This window comes from Marmota flaviventris, chromosome 4 (genome assembly GCF_047511675.1).
Source record: "Marmota flaviventris isolate mMarFla1 chromosome 4, mMarFla1.hap1, whole genome shotgun sequence".
In the NCBI taxonomy this organism is placed as follows: Eukaryota; Metazoa; Chordata; class Mammalia; order Rodentia; family Sciuridae; genus Marmota; species Marmota flaviventris.
The window spans coordinates 96069414-96083028 of NC_092501.1; the positions used below are offsets into that span (position 1 = coordinate 96069414).

Here is a 13615-nt window from a genome sequence, read left to right on the forward strand (position 1 = left end):
CACATCTAGACCATCATCTTTAAACTCCACCTCCTACAAAGTCTGTACATATACAGTATAGCCAAATTCTTTGCTACAAAGTAAAAAAGGTAGCCTTTAGTCCAATTCCTAATAAAGTTTTTATTTCTCTCTGAAAGCTCATAAACATAACCTTTACTATCACAGTTCTTTACTTGTACATTTCTATCAGCATTCTGGTCTTCTGAATCTCACAGTAAGCTCCACTTACAGCTTTCTATGCTTTTTCTAGCCTGCTCCTTCAAACTTTTCCAAACTCCTTATACAAACCAGTTCCAAAGATTTCTGAACCACATCATCAACATATATAGTCACAGCAATGAACCCACATTTGGTACTGACTTTATGTGTTAGTCAGTTTTCCATTACTGTAACAAAATATGTGAGATAATCTGCTTAAAAGGAGGGAGGGTTTATTTTGGCATATAGTTATGGAAGTTTCTGTTCATGATTGGTTGGCTGTGTTGCTTGGGCAAGGCAACATATTGTATATTGTGCTCAGTGGAGCAAGCTGCGCTCCTCATAGCAGCTGGGAAGCAGAGAGAGAAGAAGGGTCTGGGGTCCCAATGTCTCCTTCAGGTCCCATTCAAGTGATCTAATTCCCCCTAGTGCCTACTTCTTAAAGGTTTTAGCACCTTCCAATATTTCCAGACTGGTGACCAAACTTTAACATATGGACCTTTTGGGGGACACTTTTCTAAACTGAAGTTATGGTTAATCCTAAAAATCATTAGTGAAGGCTTTGCAGAGGAGTTATCATTTGATTTATATTTAAAAGGTGAGAGGGATTTTATTTTGGTTTTCTCGGGAGGATGGAGAGGCCAATAAGACATAACAAGCTAAAAAAGGAGAGCTCCATAAATAGGAGCCTCTACTGTCTATTTTTGTGAACATCAAGTAGATCTGTGTTGTTGAAATGTACCTTGTATCAAATACTGAAATGGCAGATCAAGGGAAATGCCTTTTTAAGAACTAGATATATTCTTCTTATGCTATACTTAAAATTATAAGTAGGGAAAACTCCTTGCTATCTTGCTAGAGAGCAGTGAAAGCTATTGATTTATACTTAGAAAGGTAGCTCTGGAATCAGTGTGAAAGGTGGACAGATGTGAACATTTATGGGAGAAGATCATTGTAATAGATCAGATATAAAAGAATGAGAACCTAAACTCATTATTGGGGTGAAGAACGTTTGGGTATAAATTTGCCATGCAACGGCTATTCTGAGGTGTACATTTTCCCCTTATTCTAATATGTCTGAAATCTAGTTGCATCTTGCAAGTGAGTGATTGTATCTTGTAATTGTAATCAGCAATGTTTTTCATTCTTTTCTCTTAGTGGTACATAAAATATTGGTGAAACTTAAGAATGTATACCTTCTTACACCTAATATATAATATAGAATTTGGTGATGAATTGGATAATGAGGATAGGTAAAAGAGGTTAGTAAAAGGCAGCTCTTTTTTAGCCCAAGTAAAAAAGTGGTGATGCCATCAACTTAGGAAGTTGTGCAGGTGCAGGAAGAAGAGTGTGTGGAGGAGATCAAGGTTTATTTTGAACATGTAATGGCAGAGGAAGCTGTAGGATCCTCATAATGATTTGGCTCTTGAGTTATATAGTTAATAGACTTGCTATTTTGTCTGTATTCAGGGAGGAGGGATTGCTATGTGAAAGTATCTGGGCTACCATCCATTATTTGTTTTTAAACCACACCTAAATGAAAAGGGTACCTAATTTTCAGAGGCAAAAATTGATGCTCAGAATAATAAAAGTGCTTACCCAAGGTAGCATAACTCAGTAAATGAGAGAGATGGAGTTGTCTCCAGGTTTGTTTGTAGAAGCCTAAGCTCTGTTTCTTATCAAGGTCCAGTTATAGAGAAGTTGAGTTGTTACATAAAGCTGATATTAATGCCATGTGGCACATGAGATTAAGAAAAATAAGAGAGGGGGGAGGGAGGGAGAGAGGGGCAGGCATGCATGAGTATCAGATAAGATGGCCTGGGAAAAATGTTAGGAAAAGTAATTGTGCCACCTCAGTATCTTGACTGTATGCATTTTACTCTCTGATTCTGTTTCCATTATACTCTCCAGCATTACTCCAGCCTTATTGAAATGTATCCATTGACTCTATCACTTTTCACTATCATCATTACCACTTAAATACTCAGTTCACTTATTATTTGTGGTCATCTATTATTATTAGTCCTTTTTCTCTCCATTTCTCCTTGGCAAAATCTCAACTCTGGGTAAACTGAACTAATTATCTAATTTCCTGCCTGAACTAAGCAGCTAAATATTGCTAAGAAAAATAAACACCTGTGCTAATTAGTCTTACTTTGCATTCAAAACCACAGACCTTAAATAGGAACTCAACAATGTAAAGAAGTCCTGCTACATGTCTCTAATAAACTTTCTCATTTTCAAAATAACTGCTTTATTCTCCTTTTTTTCAAATCTATATCCCATCTCCCTTCTCACTTTCAGCCGATATCCTCACTTCACATTTAATGACAAAATATAAACAACTGGGACAGTTGGAATATGAATAAATTCCCTCGTCTTTCCCATTAATAGATCTTTAGTCCCTTACTATTTGTTCTCACACTTCCTGCTTTCCCTTCCATTAAAAAGGAAGACAGTTGCTCACTCCTAAAAAGACAAAATCTCCTCTTGTGCTTTAAATTCCATTCTCCTTTACACAGAAATTTTTCTGTCTCTACTGCAAGATTCCTTCTCCCCTTCACTACTGATATTCCCTTTTTACTGTATCATTCCCTTTGGCTTTCCTGACTGTGGTCTAATGAATTAGTTTGCTCTCTCCTTTGCATCAGAATATGAAAGAATTGTCTGTATTCATCTTATCATTGTCTCTCAACATCCAGATTTCCATCCCCACCAGTTGCTGAAACAGGGCTTTTTAGCAACAGATCACAGTGACTTCCATGCAGTTAAATCCTATAGTCTCATCTCAGTTCACATCAAACTCAATATCTCATCAATATTTTACATATTTGGACACTGTCTCCCTCTTAACACATTCTTATCTTAACTTCTATGATACTGTTTTCTGTTTCTGATATGACAGGGCCCCCTTCTCCCAGTTTCTTTTGCTCCTTATTCCTTCTTTTTCTCTACTTAGTGAAATGTCCCCCATCCCTGCTGTTTTGTCCATATTGGGCACCTGCTCCAGTGACTTTAAATGCCATTATCTTTTATACCACTGACTCTCAAAACTTACCAAGGCAAGACTAGACTTATGCACTTAATTTTTTTTCATGGTGGGGGGTGTACAGGGGATTGAACTCAGGGGCATTCGACCACTGAGCCATATTCCCAGCCATATTTTGTATTTTATTTAGAGACAGGGTCTCACTGAGTTACTTAGTGCCTCACCATTGCTGAGGTGGCTTTGAACTCTTGATCCTCCTGCCTCAGCTTCCTGAGCTTCTGGGATTACAGGCATGCATCATCACACCCAGCTGAGACTTATACACTAAATTATGGGGTTGGCATCACAAATTTCACATGACTGAAACCAAATTCTTGATTTTTACCATGTATGAAACTTGCTCCTTCATCTTTGGAACCTTAGTAAATGATAACACCAACCACTGAGGAGCTTAAAACCATTTTTAAGATTGGTGAGCCACTGAAATTTTTGAGGGGAACAAATACATATAAAATACTGAATGCTTTTGAACGTATTTCTCGTAGGGAGTAGCATTTTAAAGCCCTTTTTATAATGTGTAATTTTATATCTTAAACATTGGATTTCATCCATTTTTAGATGAGTTTATGACATAAAAGTAAATTAAGTCACCATTATAAAAATAGCTACCAGTTCAAGGAGATAACTCTTTCTTCCTTAACTGAGCTTTGTAATTTGGGGGGAATAAGGTACTACTAGGAATAATATAGGGTACTACTAGGAATATTATAGGTCCAGGAAGGGTGACAGAATAGATATGACATTACCTTCCTGGTATTTAGTTTGGGCTTTTGTACTTCCAAAAAATTTCATGATATGCAAATGAAATTAAAACATGCATGAACACATTATAATGTAGACTTTAAAATCGCCTGAATTTTTAAGGAAAAAAAAATGCAACCAAAGTTCAGATTTGCCAGCCACTTCATATTAACCAGAGAATGCCTCACAGATTTTATGCGTGGCTGCTGCTAGGAGCATTTTCGAAACAAGAGTTTTAGACATGGTACTTCATGGTTTGTTTGTTTGTTTGTTTTTTTAAAGGAATCTTGTCAAACCCTTTGAATTGAATGAATTAGATTTCTCCAAGAGCAAGTTTAAATTCATCTTCAATAATCTTCTCTATTTAGTTTTCTTGGATTCGTGTTTATAATCAAGGGAGTAGCAAAGTGTTTGGAAAGCCAGACTGAAACCAGACAGATCTTTGCAATGAGACTAAAATGATTACCTGCCTGCCCGTGATTTTGTTTTGGCTGTGTAGACCCATTCCAAATGAATAAATACTCAGTAGTCTTTTAGGGCAGACACAGTGGCACAAGGAAAGTGGTTTGTGGTAATACTCTATCTTCATTCTCCCTCTAATTCTGCTTTCCCTTAATCTTCTAGTCTCCTCCCCAGTGCAGAAGACCTTATTACTGGTATTGTTATTATTAGAACAAGAAAATATTGAAAATGGCTGCAGAATATTTTGAATCCTATAGTGGAAATATCATGTTGATCAAATGAAAGCCTAAGTCTTTCTGTGCTGTTTTTGTTTTTATTGTTAAATTAATGCTATTTGAAAAATATTAAGTCATGATTCCCTTGTGGCGAGTTCATCAACTAATAAAATTACTGCCTTAATAGTAATTAATTCATTAAATAAATCAATTAAACCAATATTTATTGAGTACCTACTAAGTACTTATCTAACTTATAGGTACCAGCAATTTAGGGATGAATGAGACTGGTAAAGAAAAATCTGATATGAGTAAAGTTAAAAAAGGGATGTGGCTCAAGCGGTAATGCGGGGGCGCTGGGTTCCATCCTCAGCACCACATAAAATAAAGATGTTGTGTCCACCGAAAACTGAAAAATAAATATTAAAAAATTCTCTCTCTCTCTCTCTCTTTCTCTCTCTCTCTCTCTCTCTCTTTCTTAAAAAAAAAGTGAGTAAAATGATGCTCAAAGATCACTGACTTAAAAAAAAAAAGTTTGAGTTAACAAAGTTTATTTGAGTAAGAAAATGGTTCTAGAACAGGCAGCATTCTGGACCCAAGTTGGTTTAGAATGCCCTGCTCCATCGTGTATAAGGCTATATACAGTTCATTACTAGAGAAAAAGAAGTGGCACACAAAAAGCAGCCATCTGTTGCAAGAATATACTCTACTTTTCTCTTTTTCCTTTGACAAAACTGCAACATTCAAAATACTCCAGTAACTCAGCACAAGCTACCTAATTTCTTCATACTTTGTCTTCCTTACTTGTAACATATATTTACTATATTTAGTTCATACAGCTGTGGTTTGTAAACAACAGAAAGAGACAGAATGTACATGTGGAAGCCCTTCATAAAATATGACTATGTAAATGTAAGGTATGTCCACATTTAAATGGAGTCAGGAATTTGTGTATTTCGTGTAAATACACATGTAAAATAAAATAGTCTGAGGAAAAAATGTCCTAACCTTAGTGGAACCAAAAAACAAAAAATATTCAATTTTTTTTTGTTTTACCATGAATGTGGTTAAGTATAGAATAATGCATCTCATAAATATGTCAAGAATTTCATCTGCTATAACCAACTATTTTAGCTAGCATCTGTTATGCATATATAAGAAATGATATGGCCAAGATAATCAGCATTTTGAAGTCCTAGATATTCCCTGCTAAACACTCACTGTTCTATACTCTAAAGAAGCAATTTGTTTGCTTTGCACTAAACTATATAGGGAATCTAGTTATGACTGTTGCCTATACTAAAAGTAATGTCTCTTTTTTCAAAGGTACGCCAGCCTGTCATTTGCATCAACAACCATGTGTTTTGTTCTATTTGTATTGATTTGTGGTTGAAGAATAATAGCCAGTGTCCAGCTTGCCGAGTCCCTATTACTCCTGAAAATCCTTGCAAGGAGATTATCGGTAAGGACCTATTTTATACACCGAGGAATAGATTTGAAATGTTTTCCAAGTTATGTATATTTGGGAGAAGATTGAAATAGTTTTCAATGGTGTTATTTAGCCAACATCATACTAGATAAATTAGTAATTTGTATAATGTATATGTGGAGCAACTGAAGGGCACAAAGCACTATGAGAGATGCTAGGAGAAATAACTCTTGGAGCTTCATGGGACTTACCAGTAAAGACTGTGCATGTGGACCAAAATATTAATCATTTAAAGCAGCAAAGCAGATGCTAAGGTCCAAAAAATAATATAAGGCCTGAAGAGTTTTGGCAGGAACATTCAGTTAGCAACATTGAAGAAGGCTTCATGAAGTAGTTGGACATTTAAGGATGTGTAAAATTTCAACTAATGAAAATTAAGTGAGGCATAGGAGAGCATTTCATGCAGTGACATGAACAATATAGAATAATAAGCCTGTTTTTGGAAATGATCAGTAATTTAGTTTGGATCTGACTAGTGAAATAAGATTGAAAAAGTAAATTGAGACTAGTGTAGAGGAACTCAAGTGACAGCTAAATCAAGGACCTGGGTGGGAAGAAGGGAGAAAAGGGCAAAACACCCCTGAGTTCAGTCCCCATTAAAATAGGAAGGAAGGAGAAGGTAGGGAGAAATAAAGAGAAAAAGAGAGAGTGTGAGAGAGAAGAGAAGAGAAAGAAATAATTTAAAGGGCCTTTTGGTGTTTGGTAGTTTTTTTTTTTCCATATATGTTATTTCTTTTAGATTATAAAAATTAAAATAATTTTTGTTTGCTTTAGGAAACATTTAAAGTCAATCTATAATTATCCACATATAGAAAGCATTTTTCAGAAAGCTTAAGTCATTGTAATAGTCCTAAGTTAGGGAAAATTGACTTTAAATAAGATTTTTACAGTGAAAATGGAAAGGAAGATATATGCTGGACAGCAAAAGAAGAACTGGTAGGACTTTGGCAATAAAGATCCAAAGAAAGAATCAAAGTTGGCTCCAAGATTTCTTTCCTACCTTATAAAACATGGCAGATGACTAATTCTCTGCTATGTTGCATTTTGTGGGGTTAAATTTTTCCTTCTCTATGTATTTACCTACTGAACTTCACCGAGGAATCAGGTCTTTTCTTACAGAATATAAGTTGTGTTTTTTAAATTTTTTTGTAGTTGTAGACAGACAGAATGCCTTCATTTTTTTCATTTTTATGTAGTGCTAAGGATCCAACCCACTGCCTCACACATGCTAGGGAAGTGCTCTGCCGCTGAACTACAGACCCAGAATATGAGTTTTGATAATTAAAATAATCTGAATGCTTTTAACCCTCAGCTTTTCTACACAGGCCTCCTCCTTCCTTTATTCATTCATATCTCAGTGATATTTTGTAAATTTTCTCAAGTAAAATAGTTGATCCATCATTGATTTGATAGAATGTCTTGAAAAAGAACATCCATAAAATGCCTTCACTGTCATGACACTAAAAAGCAAGGAAGGTAACCACAGCAGAAATGAAAAACTCCTAGAATTCATATTGTATATATTTCTAACAAGTCATGCATATAATTAATGCTGTGACTCATAATCCATTGTAAGTACATTATTAGAATCAGTGAAAAATATGCATTAATTTTTTCAGTTGTGTTACCAGTAACCAAGCATGTTTGAATACCTTGGTTATAATTATTTATACAAACATATATTTAATCGTTGACAAAGTATAGTAATTGGTTTTATTATTATTTAACAGTTTTCTAGCTTTCAGGTTTTCAGTAGTCCAAATGTGAAAATTAATAACACATAGTCCTTTTCCCTACTGAGTTTTTTCTAGTATGACATATAGATAAACAAACACAATATGATATTTTACTGAAGGCATTTATTATGGTGTTATTTGATTATTTGTTTTTCCCAGAATTAAGATAGAGAATAGGCCTAGATGGCAGCCCAAAATTGGTGTGAAAGAGAAAATGTAGATATTAAACTGGTGAACTATATAAAATAAGAAAAAGGTTCATTTTCATTTTGCCAAAATCAGAATTTTTTAAAAAAGGATTTTTTTCTTTTTTTTTTTTTTCCTTATAGGAGGAACAAGTGAAAGTGAACCTATGCTAACTCATACAGTCAGGAAGCACCTTCGGAAAACTAGACTTGAATTACTCCATAAAGAATATGAGGTAAACATTAATTGAATTTTAAAATTATGTCAGCAGTGAATTTGAAGTAAAATTGAAATACCTCAGTCCTCAGACTTCTTAGAATAAATATCCAGTGAACCGTTCTTTTGAATTCCAGTTAGAAAAATATACTTTATTTAGCCAGGCGAAGTGGTGCACGCCTGTATCTCAGTGGCTTAGGAGGCTGAGGCAGGAAGATTGCAAATTTAAAACCAGCCTCAGCAACTTAGTGAGGCCCTAAGCAATTTAGCGAGACCCTGTCTCAAAAAAAAAAAAAGAGTGAAGGATGGGGCTTAGTGGTTAAGTGTCCTGAGTTCAATCCCTGGTACTGAAAAAATAATAGTAATAATAACTTGTTTGGCAAATTCTTTTTCTTTTTCCTTTTTCTATTTTAAATAAGGAAGATTTAAAAATTTTTTTTTTTTAATTTTATGTAAGTACCAAGTAAGGGAAGAAAGGAGAAGAAAAGGATTCCAAGGGAAAGGAAGATATGAAAGCAGAAAGCATTCCCCCACCATTTTTTAATTTAAAATTTATACCTCTATAGACAAGTTAAAATTAAAACCTCTATTTCCCTTAAGAAGTTGGGAGAAAAAGAAACCATCATTTGAAAGTCCTCCTGAATCCACAATTAACTTTTATTTTTGCCTATAAATTCACTGATAATTACAAGCTCAACCAATTTTTATCACCATGCTTTATGGCAACTATTAGCACAGAAATTTTAGTGTGAAATGCTGTTTTCTGATTCTTGTGTAAAGGTGAATGAGCATTCTGATTTACCACAGTAGTGGAGAATTTCCAAAGAAATTCATTGCTAACGAAGTACACAGTCTTTTTTTATTTTTTAGAGCAGGAAAAGTTTATTTTGGCTCATGGTTTCACAGGTTCATTTCATGGTTGACTGTCTCCCTTGCTCTGGGCCCAAGTTGAGGCTAAATACGGCAGAAGCACCTAGAAAGGAGAGCTCCTTGGCTCATGGCAGCCACGAAACAGACAACCAGTATAAGGAGGCAGTAGCAAAATAGAAAATCCTCAAAACACATCCCAATGATTCACTTCACTTCCTCCAGCCACACCACAGTTACCACCCAGTAATACATTCAAATTATGAATCCATCAAACAGGCCTATCAACCGATTTTGTCACAACACACATAATCTAATCATTTCATGTCATGCATTAGCATAGGAGCTTTTGGGGGACATCCCATATCCAAACCATAATATTTGAACAAGGAAATGGGCTCTCATTCAATAGTGAATGTGCCTGTGCTTTGATCCTAAACTTCTCAGCCTCCAAAACAGTGAAAATAATTTTTTTAATAATCCACCCAGTCTGATATTTTTATATTTTATTCATCATTCCAAATGGACTAAAACAGTATATAGGGGTGTGGCGGGGGGAGGTGGTGGTTGGTGGGGAGGGGCATAGAAGATATAGTGTTGCTTTTCCTGGATTTTTAAAAATATTTATTTATTTGTTCTAGTTATACATGACAGCAGAATGCATTTCAATTCGTAGTACACAAATGGAGCACAAATTTTCATTTTTCTGGTTGTACATGAAGTATTCTTCAAGTTGTACATGAAGACATTCGTGTCTTCATACCCATACTTAGGGTAATGATGTCTACCTCATTCCACCATCTTTCCTACCCCCTTTCCCCCTCCCTTCCCCTTCCTCCCCTTTGCCCTATCCAAAGTTCCTCTCTTTCCCCCAACCCCTATGTGATCAGCATCCACATATCAGAGAAAGCATTCGGCCTTTGTTTTTTTGCGATTGGCTAATTTCAGTTAGCATTATATTCTTCAAATCCATCCATTTATCTGCAAATGCCATTGTTTATTCTCTTTTAATGCTGAGTATTATTCCATTGTGTATATATACCACAGTTTCTTTATACATTCATCTTTATAAGGGCATCTAGGTTGATGCCACAGTTTAGCTATTGTGAATTGTGCTGCTATAAACATTAGTGTGGCTGTGTCACTGTAGTATGCTATTTTTAAATCCTTTGGGTATAGACCAAGGAGTGGAATAGCTGGGTCAAATGGTGGTTCCATTTCAAGTTTTCTGAGGAATCCCCATACTGCTTTTCATATTGGTTACACCAATTTGCAGTCCCACCAGCAATGTAAGAATGTGCCTTTTCCCCCACATCCTTGCCAACACTTATTGTTGCTTGTATTTTTGATAACTGCTATTACCAGACCTTAAACTATACTATAGAGCAATAGTAACAAAAATGGCATGGTATTGGCACCAAAATAGACTTACAGATCAATGGTAGAGAATAGAGGACACAGAGACAAACCCACATAAATACAGTTATCTCTTATTAGACAAGGGTGCCAAAAACATATATTGGTGAAAAGACAGCCTCTTTAACAAATGATGCTTGGAAATTCATATATAACAAAATGAAATTAAGCTCCTATCTCTCCCCCTGCACAAAACTCAACTCAAAGTGGATCAAGGACCTAGTAATTAGACCAGAGACCCTGCACCTAATAGAAGAAAAAGTAGGCCCAAATCTTTGTCATGTCAGATTAGGCCCCGATTTCTTTAACAAGACTACTAAAGCACAAGAAATAAAATAAAGAATCAATAAATGAGGTGGATTCAAACTAAAAAGCTTCTTCTCAGCAAAAGAAACAATCAGTGAGGTGAAGAGAGAAGCTACAGAATGGGAGCACATTTTTACCACATGTACATTAGATAGAGCACTAATTTCTAGGATATATAAATAACTCAAAATACTTAATACCAGACAAACAAATAACCCAATCGATAAATGGGCTAAGGAACTGAACAGACAGACACTTCTCAGAAGAAGATATACAATTAATTTAACAAAAATATGAAAAAATGTTCAACATTTCTAATAAGTAGAGAAATGCAAATTAAAACTACTTTAAGATTTGATCTCACTCCAGTCAGAAATACACATACTTTTGAGTAGTAGGTATTAAGTCAACTTGTTGTTTATGTTGACTAAAGAGGGGGAGATATTATTAATCTCTTTTGATACCTGTTGAGTTTTTTTTTGGTTTTGGTTTGGTTTGGTTTGGTACTGGGGTTTGGGGTTTGAACCTAGGGGTGCTTGACCACGGAGCTGCATCCCCAGTGCTTTTCATTTTTTATTTTGCAACAGTTGTCACTAACTTGCTTGCCTAGGCTGGCCTCAAACTTGAGATCCTCCTGCTTCAGCCTCCTGAGTTGCTGGGATTATAGGTGTAAGCTCTTGCTGGGCTTGACACAAAATATCTTTAAGTTAAACTATCTCAGCTGCCTCAATTTATTTTAAAGTAATGGGGCATAAATAAATGACTAAATAAATATTTATTTAGATATTCGTTTTCCAATGCTATCATGATGCAATGAGAGCATGCCTGACTCCATGTTTTTACACATACATGAACATATATTTGTTTATTAATATTAAATTAGGCAAAGAAATTTAGTTACTACAATTTAAAATAGTAACTAGTACTATGGTAACTCTTAATTCTTACACACTTTATATTTTTACATACTTTATATTTATATGAAAATACTAACTAGAGTAACTTTTGAGAGATCGCTGACTGTCTTAGTCTTGTGTTTTGCTGATATTACTTGAGATTGAGTAATTTATAATGAACAGAAATTTCTTTGGTCATGATTCTTAAGGCTGGGAATTCTTGGAGCACAGTATCAGCATCTGGTGAGGGCCTTTGTGGTGCATGGTCCCATAGTGGAAAACAGAAGGAGCAAGAGAGGACAAGAGGAAGAGTGGGAAGGGTACTTGAATTCATCCCTTTTTATCAGAACCTACTCTCTCAATTACTAACCCACTCCTATGATAACAGCATTATTCCATTCATGAAAGTAGGGTCTAATGGCCTAATCACCTTTTAGCAACCCACCTTTTAACAACCCACCTTTTAGTAGTGTCACAATATCAATTAAATCTCAGCATGAGTTTGGGAGAGGACATTCAAATTATAGCAGCAGCATATGGGGCTACTTGGAGCTTATTTTCTAACAACGGAATTTTTAACAACCTCATTTTAAGGTGACATGTTTATTATGGATGAATAAATGGCATCACAGAAAAGTTTTCTAATCCAAATATTCAGTGACTGCAGTTAAGATACCAAGCAGTTTCAGAGTCAGAAAACTAATTCTTGGCAATAGTCATAGTAGTAATTGAAGAAAACTAGAAAAGCTGAAAGTTAACTACAGGTATTATTCTGAAATGAAAAATGGAAGGCTATATGATATTATTCCTACTTCAAATGTAGAAGCAAAAATATAAACATTAAACAAACCCCTAATCAATCACCTTTATCTATACTTAATTAGCCTCATTAAAGCAAATTAAATATGCCTCCGATTTTTCTTCTGAAATGAAATCTGCTTCCCTATTGAAATTCATGTGTCTTTTCTTATTTTCTGCATAACATCTTAAATAAAAGTTAACATTTTTATTTTTTAAAACCGGAACTATCATTGAATTAAAGTACAAGTACATAAATGTCAAATTTTATTGAATCATGATACATTTTGAGAATTTAAACCATATGTAACTGTCTTCCTACAAAGCTATTATGATGTATCTTAAGAATCTGTGTATCTACAGATATTTGAATATAAAATCCAAAAGTATATTGGCTTTAGTTTAGCATCTCTTCGTGTTTAGTGCCTATATCTGCCTAAAGACTATGTGTTGCTTTTTCAGGATGAAATAGATTGTTTGCAGAAAGAGGTAGAAGAGCTTAAAACTAAGAATCTCAGCTTGGAATCACAGATCAAGACTATTCTGGATCCTTTAACCTTGATGCAGGGCAGCCAAAATGAAGATAAACATCCAGTTGTAGATAATCCAAGTAAAATCAATCCAGAAACTGTAGCAGAATGGAAGAAAAAACTTAGAACAGCTAATGAAATCTATGAAAAAGTAAAAGATGATGTGGATAAATTAAAAGAGGTAAGTTAGGTGGTTTTCAAAATTCTTTAATATTTTAAGTGCCTTCAAAAGTATAAATAGCAATATTACCTTGACTTATCACTAGATGACTTGAGAAAAACAGAATCGCTGGATGAGCATTTATATGCAATAGGAAGACTTTTTCTCATTAAATATCATTAGCTGCCAAGAAATATCAGGTGGTTCCATTTGTGACTGTAAGTGGAGACTCTGTAATGCTTCTATATGAAACTGCATCTTCTGGAAGAGTAACATCAATTTAAAGGATGTATTTCTATTTTCCCCTCTTTGTGGTTTGCTTAAGCTTATGCCTTATGTGCATGAAAACA

At 34.9% G+C, this 13615-nt stretch overlaps 1 protein-coding gene across 1 annotated transcript in view; it reads left to right on the forward strand.

Moving 5' to 3' along the window:
* Positions 1-13615, forward strand: part of Obi1 (ORC ubiquitin ligase 1) — a 46652-nt gene that overhangs the window by 7889 nt on the left and 25148 nt on the right. Inside the window, exons 2-4 of the mRNA XM_027941614.2 lie at positions 5992-6127; positions 8220-8311; positions 13038-13286. Coding sequence (XP_027797415.2) covers positions 5992-6127; positions 8220-8311; positions 13038-13286 — 477 coding nt within the window. The remainder of the gene's footprint in view (positions 1-5991; positions 6128-8219; positions 8312-13037; positions 13287-13615) is intronic.